This window comes from Dysidea avara, chromosome 6, assembly GCF_963678975.1.
Source record: "Dysidea avara chromosome 6, odDysAvar1.4, whole genome shotgun sequence".
NCBI lineage: Eukaryota > Metazoa > Porifera > Demospongiae > Dictyoceratida > Dysideidae > Dysidea > Dysidea avara.
Genome location: NC_089277.1, coordinates 25,647,809 through 25,658,214, shown reverse-complemented (window position 1 = coordinate 25,658,214; position 10,406 = coordinate 25,647,809). Strand labels below are relative to the sequence as shown.

The 10,406-nt window shown below is 35.2% G+C and overlaps 1 protein-coding gene across 1 annotated transcript in view; it reads right to left on the bottom strand.

Annotated features, from left to right (window-relative positions):
- Positions 1–2,482: 2,482 nt before the first annotated feature.
- The window catches only part of LOC136257636 (ubiquitin carboxyl-terminal hydrolase 2-like), a 34,094-nt gene continuing 26,170 nt past the window's right edge, over positions 2,483–10,406 (bottom strand). Inside the window, exons 12-18 of the mRNA XM_066050887.1 lie at positions 8,427–8,520; positions 6,756–6,813; positions 4,357–4,451; positions 3,641–3,697; positions 3,157–3,580; positions 2,937–3,100; positions 2,483–2,875 (exon numbers count right to left, since the gene is read on the bottom strand). Coding sequence (XP_065906959.1) covers positions 2,567–2,875; positions 2,937–3,100; positions 3,157–3,580; positions 3,641–3,697; positions 4,357–4,451; positions 6,756–6,813; positions 8,427–8,520 — 1,201 coding nt within the window. The 3' untranslated portion in view covers positions 2,483–2,566. The remainder of the gene's footprint in view (positions 2,876–2,936; positions 3,101–3,156; positions 3,581–3,640; positions 3,698–4,356; positions 4,452–6,755; positions 6,814–8,426; positions 8,521–10,406) is intronic.

The window sequence follows — 10,406 nt, the reverse complement described above, 5'->3', positions numbered from 1 at the left end:
ATCAGTAGATGCATCTTTATCATACTCCCAAGAGGTCAGGTCTGTTAGTTGCTTTGATTGGACTTAAGCTTCCTGTGCTTCCCTGTTGATTGGACTTCCTCTGTTGATCGAATTTACTCTGTAGATTGGTTTGGTTGGGTCATCACATAAGCAACATAGCGACCGCTTCTAAGTGTTGGCCCTTTATGTAGCTATCGCCACTGCATAATAAAGATCATATACGTACATAGAATTCTACCTCTGGCATCTTTCAATTTCTGAAAGTAAAGCATTATATAAGGCATACGCTTTAGTGTACATACCTCTAGTTAGTATACAGTAGGGTGCCATGTCCAATAGCTGTACATGTGCAAAAGCAAGATGATTATTAGCTACTTTTCATCTTTATAGCTGAGATTACAATAAGCTGTGATGATGCTTTTGACACTGACAGAAATAATTAATATCATTATGTGACCGGTCCTGCAAAAATAGGTCATTTGGGCACATAAAATTTGCCTACTTTTTCAAAATTGTTGCCCATTACTTTATATTTTTGTGCCATCATTCTATAGCTATGGCCTTCAAATTTTTTGCAGGTATATTAAAGCAACTAATTGGCTTTATATTAGTGTTGTTCCAGTTCTCAGTTCTGGAAATAAAATAATCCCAGTTCCAGCCCTATTTATTCCAGTTCCAGTTCTAGAACTGCAACAATAATTTTGCTTTCCTTAACACTGGAACTGGTCATGGAACTATATACAAACTATAATTTTGCTTTCCTCAAAGTTGGAACTAGGACTAGAACAATAAAGAAATTTTATCAGGTACTGGAATTAACACTGGAACTGGAATTGGTTGTAATCATACAGCTTTTGCCAATGAGATTTTATGCTCTTACAAGACCAGAGTTTATCTGCTGATCGACAAAAGCACACATTGTAGTATATAACTTCAGAAAAGCTGTATGTATTACAACCATGTATGTATTACAACCATGTATGTATCAGTGTGCTAAAACACTGCTTGAAACAACTGGTAAGCTATATAATTATAATGTTAGTACAGAATGTCAAATGCAATGCTGGCTCAGTCATATTGTTATGTCTTGCTCAGTGTTTGATAATTAGTTACAGGTCTTTTAGTACCACCCTATAATAGGCCATTATAGTGTTATAGTTGTTTGTGTAATAATGCTGATAACGATAATATTAGCTATTATACATACATACCTGGCCATGGCAAGACTAGTATATAAAACTTATTAATAGTGAGTGTCCATAATTCATTATGGGATTTTTGGTAATACTTAAGTTAAAATGAGTGTTGTTCTAGAAATTCTAAATGTCATGGTTCCACAACTGGAGCTAGAACTGTAATTCTAAAGGTTATGGTTCCAGAACTATAACTGTAATTTTAAGGATTATGGCTCCAAAATTGGAACTAGAACTTTAATAACTAGCTGATACTGGAACAACCCTACTTTGTAATGCAATTTACATGAATGCAAAAATTTCCATTCCAGCACTGAGACGTGTCCTGTTGTATGACAGGGTGTAGTTTGTGCCCGCATGCCCTATTTTCAATTCGCAAGCCCAATCACATATACATTATAGATATAATTAATTGCATACATATATGTACATGTAGCAGGGCTGCATATATTTGGATAATGGGATAGCATTGTCATCAATAAAAAAATTATGGTATTGCCTATCATTTGAAGATTACTGTAAGACAACACGTATAATATGCAGAGTCATAAAGCACTTTTTAAATGATGCTTGGGAAAACAGAAATGGTCTATAAAAGGTTGTATATGCAATATTATACTCTTAGTCAATAATAGGTACTGTACATATACATGCATTCCTCTTTTTGAAAGTAGTAAGAAGAGGTTTTGCTGTCTTCGATCGTGAAGTGTCTTACTATTGTTCAGGCATGCATTGACAAATTCACAGCCCTAGCTAGAATGTGTATGTGGAATACGGGAAACTCTATAGCCAAATATTTCCATATATATAGCCAGGCCAAAACCACACAAACTCTGTAATCTATTATACTTTATAGAACAGGAGGCCAGCCAGTACTGCTGACCTAGATGACCCACTGACCAGAAAAGGAATACGCATGGGAACTAAAACTGACCTCAGTGTGTCCCAGTTCCATAAAATTAAAGAGGTGAGCGTCAAGACTTAAAAGCTACATTTTGGGCATAATAGTGGTATCAGTTAATTACCTCTGCATGATAGCAAATACTGTCTGTATAAGCAAATAATAAATGGGTTTACCTAATAGTTCCAAAGGAAATACATACATCTACTCTATTTCTCTAAAAGTTGACATACAAGTTGTAGGCTGAGGGTCCACCATTCTCTTTTGCACATAAGTGACTTTTATTCTCAAAGTCTACTCATAGTTCTCAAAAAAATCTTGTTGCTCTTTCTTCACTTTGTTTTGTAATCACACAAAAGCAATTATGCATGCATCAAAACATAGGCTGTTTCTTTGTAATAATATTTTTGTAATGTTTAAAACAAACTAAACATTGCAACAGCATCACTAGTTATAAGTGCCAAAAATATTGTTATACAGCAGTGCTCTGGTAAGTACGCACTCTTGGCAGTAATTCATAAAATAAGATATAAGCTTTTTGGCTTTTGACATCCTCAAATCCATTAGAGCATTTTGTGATACTATCATCGTTAGTAGAATACCACTGCCCATCATATGCTGCCTTGTCATTATACTTCCAGTGTTTTGCTGAAGAGTCTGTTGATCGGATTGGTCGGGTCCTCACATAAGCTATATAATGACCACTTTTCAAGGTAGTCCCAATATGTATTACCACTGCATAGAGACCATATAAAACTTTATTATCATCATCTTTTAGCTCCTAAAAAACAAAGTATTTTATAGTGATTGTAAAATGCCTATATGTACTATAAGCTACTTACATTTAAGCATGTGTTGGTGCAGTATGGTGCCATATCTAATAACTGATTGAATGAAAGGAAGTTGTCGTTCTTAGTCACTGTAGGACCACCAAGGTTAAATCTTTTAATGTGCAAAATCAACACATTATTTAACTTCATGATCAATGCCTGCTTGCTCACTAGACCTGTAAAAATTACATAATTATGCTACAGTAATTCTTAATTTCCATGACATACGTACTGTCTTTTCTGTGGCAATGATTACAAATAAATCGGTTATCATCGTCTAAAACATCGACATCTGTGTAATTGTTGAGTGACCTCTCCAAATCAGTTTTGATCAGTTCTGTGTTTGTTGAAGCCTCAGTGACCGGATGGTATTCAAGGCCTTCTTTACATAAGTGTTCTTGTAGTGGTGCATACTCAGTAGCCATAGCTACTTTAAGATCTACAGCTGTTTGCTGGAAAATCATTTCTTTGTTTGTATTTGGAGACAAGGATAACTTTGGTGAAGTCACAACTTCTTGTCTGACTGGATTTTCAGGGCTAATTTCGTCATCATCGTTTATAGAAACTGGTGAAACTGTGTTAGAGATTCTGGGAGTTCCATGTAACTCTGTTACAGAATATCTCCTTGTTTCATGATCACTACTTTCATCTGCAGTCTAAATTTACATATTGTAAGAGGGTACAAAAGTGTGAGTAAAATCCACCCATATACGTACCTCTTGATCTGGAATGGACTGCGATATGTCAATGAAAGATTCTTGCAGTTGTTCTGCCTATGATGTCGGAAATAAGACACATAGATAATAATCTAGCAAAACTGGTCTTATCACCAATTTAAAAGTATCAAGAAATGCCAGTTTTAAGTATTCAGTGTGTTGTGGCTTGCCAATGGTTGAAGCTATATGTATCAACTTTTCACCAATTCCTTACCTTCCAGATCATCCACTGTACAAGTAGCCAGCAGCTAAGTTTCCTACCATTTCAGATAGCTTTTAAACCGAGGTTGACTGTATTAGGTGAGCTCCAAATGGGGTGGGAGGCAGAGGCTGGAGTAGGGTCAGAAGTTGTTTTAAAATCTTGAAGAGGAATGCGTAGGGATGAACTAGGCCAAGTTATGGGCCATTTAGGTTTCGAAACTGGCTAAAAAGAAAGCACATTCACAGCACAGGTCTTGATTTACCATGGTGCTGTACAGCCAACACAGCTAGCCCCAGGCTGGCCAGAGCTCCATTAGGGACCTAGACTGCTCGTATGTATCGCCACTGTACTTGGGAAAGTAGTCAGCAAAAACAGACCACTCAAGTCTAGCTGATTTTAGTAATAAAATTTGATAGTTTATTTGTGTTATTGGTGAAAAATCAAATCTGCCTACATGGACGATAAGACCAGTTTTCCCAGACCCAGACATAATTATCTTTACACACATACATACCTTATAACATTCCCTACAAATGACGGTGTTAATGAATATCCCACCAAACTTTTGTTCAAGTGTTATGGTAAGTTTATTGACCATCCGTAAATATTCTAGTCAAAAAGAATAGGTAAAAATTAATGTTAGTAAACCACACCATTATTTTACATAAATATGTATAGTGTGTATGTAAATGGCCATACATCATGATACGTATACACAATTCCACCAAGAGTACACCCATTCTGACTAGTAACTGTTTCAGTTGTATGGTGTAATAACTGATTGATGGATGAGGACCAAAACATATCATAATATCAGGTTCAAAGTGATTGATTTAATGTATGAAAAGTTTTGTATGCCATTGATAAAAAAAGTGTTTTGTAGTAATTTGTAGCTTAACAAAGACACTTATCCATACAATACAAGGCAGAGATATCCTCACATGGAAGATATTCTCTCAAATCTGATACTTCTATCTTGCATCTAATTATTGTGAACAGTTCAAGCATTGTTTTTCAACAGGTTGAAGAAGTTCAGGACTTTGCCAATCGATGTTTTGATTAGCCATTAATTTCAGTAAACCTTTACTGATGCTGCAATTATAGAATTGAAGAAACTTTTTTCATCATTCAGTATTTAACATGAGTGTCGCAGACATTAATAAAATAATAATAATGTGACTGGGCCTGCGAAAATAGGGCATGTGGGCACATGATTTTTGCCTACTTTTTCAACTTTTCATCACTCATAACTTTTTGTACCATAATACTATGGCAACGCAATTTTCAGCTGTTAGTTAGCATGTAATTGGCTTTAGGATGCAAGTTACAGAATGCAACTATTCTGTTCCAGTACTGAGATATGACCTGTAAAGTGACAGGGTGTAGTTTGTGCCCACATGCCCTGTTATTGTAGGCCTGGTCACTTTTTATGCACTTGTGTAGAAAATGTCTCCAATAATCACAATATAAATGAAGAAGTGTTACAACATCAAAATTGCACCAATGGGGACCCAGGGACATGCACCTGGGTCCTAGGTTGTGTATAGGTAAGTATATTAGAATGGAGGATGTGGCTACCCCCTCCCCTTCTCCCAAAATGACATAGATATTAAAGACTTTTAGTCTAACATTTCTTTTTGTGGTTGTGTACAAATACGTATGCTTAAAATCATGATTTGTGACCGGATTTGCGAAAAGGGGTCTTCCACACACGTACAATTCTATGAACTTGGAAGACCATAACTTTGTGTTCAAGAATGATACAATCCTGAAATTTTCTCCATCCATTAACCTATGTTGGTGCCCACCACTAACCAAATTTCAAATCAATAATTTCTTCCAGTCCCAAGTTATAACTTGTCAAAGTTCGTAAATTGGATGTGTGTGGAAGACCCCTTTTCGCAAATCCGATCACATTTCTGAACAGAGAAGCAATAAATGGAATACGAGGAATGTGCGAAAACTACTGGGTTTTACCCAGCAGTCCCATATTTGTACCTCTTTTGTAAGACAAGCTTGTATCTTTAATTTACGTATGTGTACCATTTTATTATTCTGTAGGTTTGTTAAGGATTTATTGAGGTTCAACAATAAACACATCTTGTTTGCTTGTAAGTTATATGCGTACACATATTTATTGCATCCATCCAAACACATATGTGACCTCAGTACTACCCAAACTACTCGAGACTGGTTTTACTGAACAGACGTCTTTTCTGGGTGGTGTAGAGAGTTTGAATGGTGGTTTTGGCTTGGCAAGAATCATTGGTTTACTGGTGGGTGGCCTGATAACATTGGCCAGATGTTGATTTTGCTATATAGCTATCAGCCACTAAGTAGCCAGCACAGCACTGTAATCTCATGTCTGGAACCCAATCATGGTCTGCCTCCATTTTAAAATCTATCTTTTGTCCACCCTGCCATCCTCAATTTTGTGAGCACACTCATGATACTCGTCCAACTGCTCAGATTTTCTATCTTATTTGGCAGGAAACTCTACAAGTAACTACAAGTACTGGAAATGGTCTGAAAGGTAATAGATTGATGCATCTTGTGTGTAAAATTCAAATGTGTGCTTGCTATCCTTGGCAAGTTATGCTGACTTGAATTCTTTAAAACCATTATTTTTATCTAAAAGCTTCTAATGTGTGATATGGATTGTTTTCCAAAATCCAGTCAACTATTATTGTACAGTACTATTATTGTACAGTACAATTATTGTACAGTACAATACGTGTTCTATATTGGATCACAACACTAATATGTATACCAAGTTTTGGCTCTTGGTACTCAAGCGCTAATTAATTTACCAGTTCTGTTTTCTCATTACAAGCAAGAAATACTGTCAAATAAAATCATATTTTTCACCAGCATGTCATTATTTGTTGACTAGCATTAAATAACCTTGCATACCTGATTCCATATCACTGTTTAGTGGTGGAAAATAGTCTTTTATTTTACTCTTAATAATCTATAATAAAAGAAATGCATACACATAAGAATTTCATAGTTATGCACAAGCAGTGATACATAAATGTCCACCATGGCGCACATACATATTTCCAGTTTTACTGACACAAAGTAATGTACTAGTACTTTTTAAAAATTAGCCTGTATGTGTACCGATAGTGGTAAGCATCTTACTAAGCAGAGTTGTTGCAGGACCAGCAGGGACTAATGCCTGAGAACCTATGAGTACCAAGGAGTGTGCAAATATAACATAAGTATAAAGGAGTGTGTAAATATGGCATGAATGCATGTACACAGTAGGTCTGCCAATTGATTGTATGCGAGTGTCAGCTACCTGTATGCAGCAACAAATGTACATACATATTAGTAAGCATTAAGTGACTCTGCAAATATTGATATGCATTTTTGCAAGCATGTAAGCAGCACATAAACATAAAAGCCCATAAGCAGCAGCAACAGTTGTATTCAAAGTTTGAATACAGCCAAGTACTATACATACAGACATTGGTAAGCACGAGTAAACTTTCAATTAGAGCTAAAGAGGTTACATATGTAGTATAAAGCCTGCAATGATTTTAGACATGTAGCAGTTTATATTGTATGCAGATGCTTTACAGTTTAAAGTACAGGAGTACTCTTGTGCACACAAACATTATGCACTGCATTTGGTATTGTTGTAATTTTCTATATACCATTGGGATGTGTCATATACAGTACTTCATGCATACCTGTGCTACAGTATGTGTGGTTATTATAACTAGCCACAATAATATTACTGTCTGTGTACTATCATAAATTTTATATGTGGAGTACTGCAAGCTCGGGCAACTGGGGAAATTTGGAGGAATTTGGGTGAATTAGATGCTAATTATGTAGCTGTAATTCTTTATCAATTGATACCAATATTAATGTTCATGACATAGCTTGGTCTGTCATTTTGGTTGCTAGTGATCAATTGCTGCGATTCGACATGTCTTAGTAGTTTGCTATCATCACTTGCAAATGCTATGTTCATTCATCTACCCTATTTATGAAAGAACTTACTGCCTGCCCTATGATTTTCTTAGTTGCCCGTTATTCATTCAAACTCATCCTCTCTATATCATATATTATATGATCTATATATTGTCATGTCATACACGATCTCATATAGATATAATCTTACTTGCTATTATATGGTGTCATTGTGTTCTTGTTGCATGATTGTTGAATTTGTGTATTGTCAAGTACACTACTGGGTTTGTGGAAAAATGTTATGTGATTAGCATTAGGAAAAAGAGTAGGCAATGTATAGCTTGGTGCGGTGGAAGGGTGGATAACTAGGTAAATAAATGTATTATATATATGAGCACATATGTGTAATTTAATCGTCTATAAATGGTGGCGGTTGCCAATATGGGCCCCAGCAACCAACATGTTAATATTTGTGTTACTTTATGTAATCATTAATCACGGGCAATACACCATTCGACACTCTTGGTTTCTATTATATACTCTTGATACTACTGTACCTACATATCAAAAGATATAACGCTAGTACAACCTGTGCATGTATATACACAGGGACTAGTACAGTAGGTAAGAGATGTGTGAGACTTTGTGTGAAAATTGTACCTGTATTTCTTCTTCTTTAAGTTGCGTCAGTAAATATCTAAGTAGTTCATGGGAATCTTGCTGGTTTCTCCCGCTAAATCTACCCATATTATCTCTAAGGAAACAAGGTACATATGGTACATCACTGTAGATTGGGCACTGTGAAATTACCACACAAACAAGAATATTTATTTTTATTATGAATTTTTTTTTATTACTGTGGTCATCTTCTCAGAGTATTATTTATTTCAAATATACAGTACATAATTCAAACTTGTGTCTGCTGTATTACTCACTAATTAGGCATAGTGAAACTTATTCAGGAATATTATTCAATCACTATTTGAACCATGAAGCAACGTACAGTACAGCCTAAATATTTTGAGGGGCAAATTTTTCGAGGTTGAGCAATGTTGCTAAATTTTTATTTTTTGCGGATTTGCAAACACTCCCATAATGTATTTAGACTATATGGAACTCTAAATATTTCAAGGGTAAAATTTTTTGCTGATAACATCCAAAGTTGCAAAATTAGCGAAAATTTTCCCCCTCGAAATATTTAGGTTTAATGGCACTTAAAAGGGACTGTCAATACAGGATTGCATATACATACAGCATTGTCAGCATTTTAAGAAAAGAAAACAACAACACTATGCACCTTGAGTTTACAGTATATAAAAATTTAAGCAAGAGAATAAAAAGGGGTTGGTATATAATGCATAAACCTTGTTTGTGTGTAGCTTTTATTCATTGTACTTATAGCTGTAGGAGATAACTATGATTTCACACACCAAGATCAAGACACATGGTAATGCTAGCACTCCACACCATGAGTACTGTATATCAACCCAGAAAAAGAAAATGCAAATTTCATATGTACACAGCTCCATGCTCTCTTCATTAATTGGAATGATTTTTGTATTGCACACACCCACCACATTTAGCATCCTACATACCAAATTTAAACAAATTTACTGTAATGCGAAATACAAGGCCTCAAAGTTTGGAATTTTTTTTTTCCAAAGAGGCTTAGTTTTTTTCACATGCTTTACAAAAACCATTGTAAAATGCAATGCACAATTGAAACTAAACGTACTGTACTTTAAGGGTAAATTTGTTTGCCAAGTTTGGAGTAAATCTGATCAATAGTCATTAGATTATTGTGTAGAAAAAAGCCAACCTTATGTTATGCCTATGGGGTAAACTGCTTATGGGAATAACTTGGTAAGTGATCATCATGGTTACGTAAAACCTTTTGTAGTTTAAAAATCACAGTGACAGCTATAGACGTATTAGGAAAAATCTATGTAGTGTAATATTTCGAGGTTTAATACCATACCTGTTTCACCACCCATACAAAAGTCTCAATAATTATTAGCAGTGAAATTTATCCCGTATTTCACTGACAGCAGTGAAAAAGTTTTAATTGCAATTTCATTAGCTAGAATTTATGTTAACAATGCAGCGCCAATTAGTGTTGACGCGTGTTTAGTACATAGTGACAAATAGGGACCCGCCGATTATGCTGGCATAATAATGAGCATAATAGGTGCTTAACAGCATTGAGCATAATGCTAGCATAATAAGCAGAACATTTGTGCATTACCATAAATTCTTGCTTACTAAGTACATATCACAGAAAAAGATTGATATACTCTAATAGAACAGTCAGAGAATAATCAGACATCTGACTGTTCTATTAGAGTATACCGATCTTTTCTGTGACATGCATTTTGACAAGTAAAGATTCAGAGTCTATGCTTCAGAAACTTACTGTTTTCCCATAAAGTGCAAATTTACTAGAAAAACATGGGAATTGAGGTATAAATATTGAGCATAATTTGAGCATAATAGGTAAATATTGAGCATTAATTTAAGCATAATAGGCAAAATTTTGAGCAATGCAGCATAGCATAATAGGTAAAATAATGAGCATAATCGGCGGGTCCCTAGTGACAAATTGTGTACATAGCAATGCTAATGTACAGCATGCGTATATGC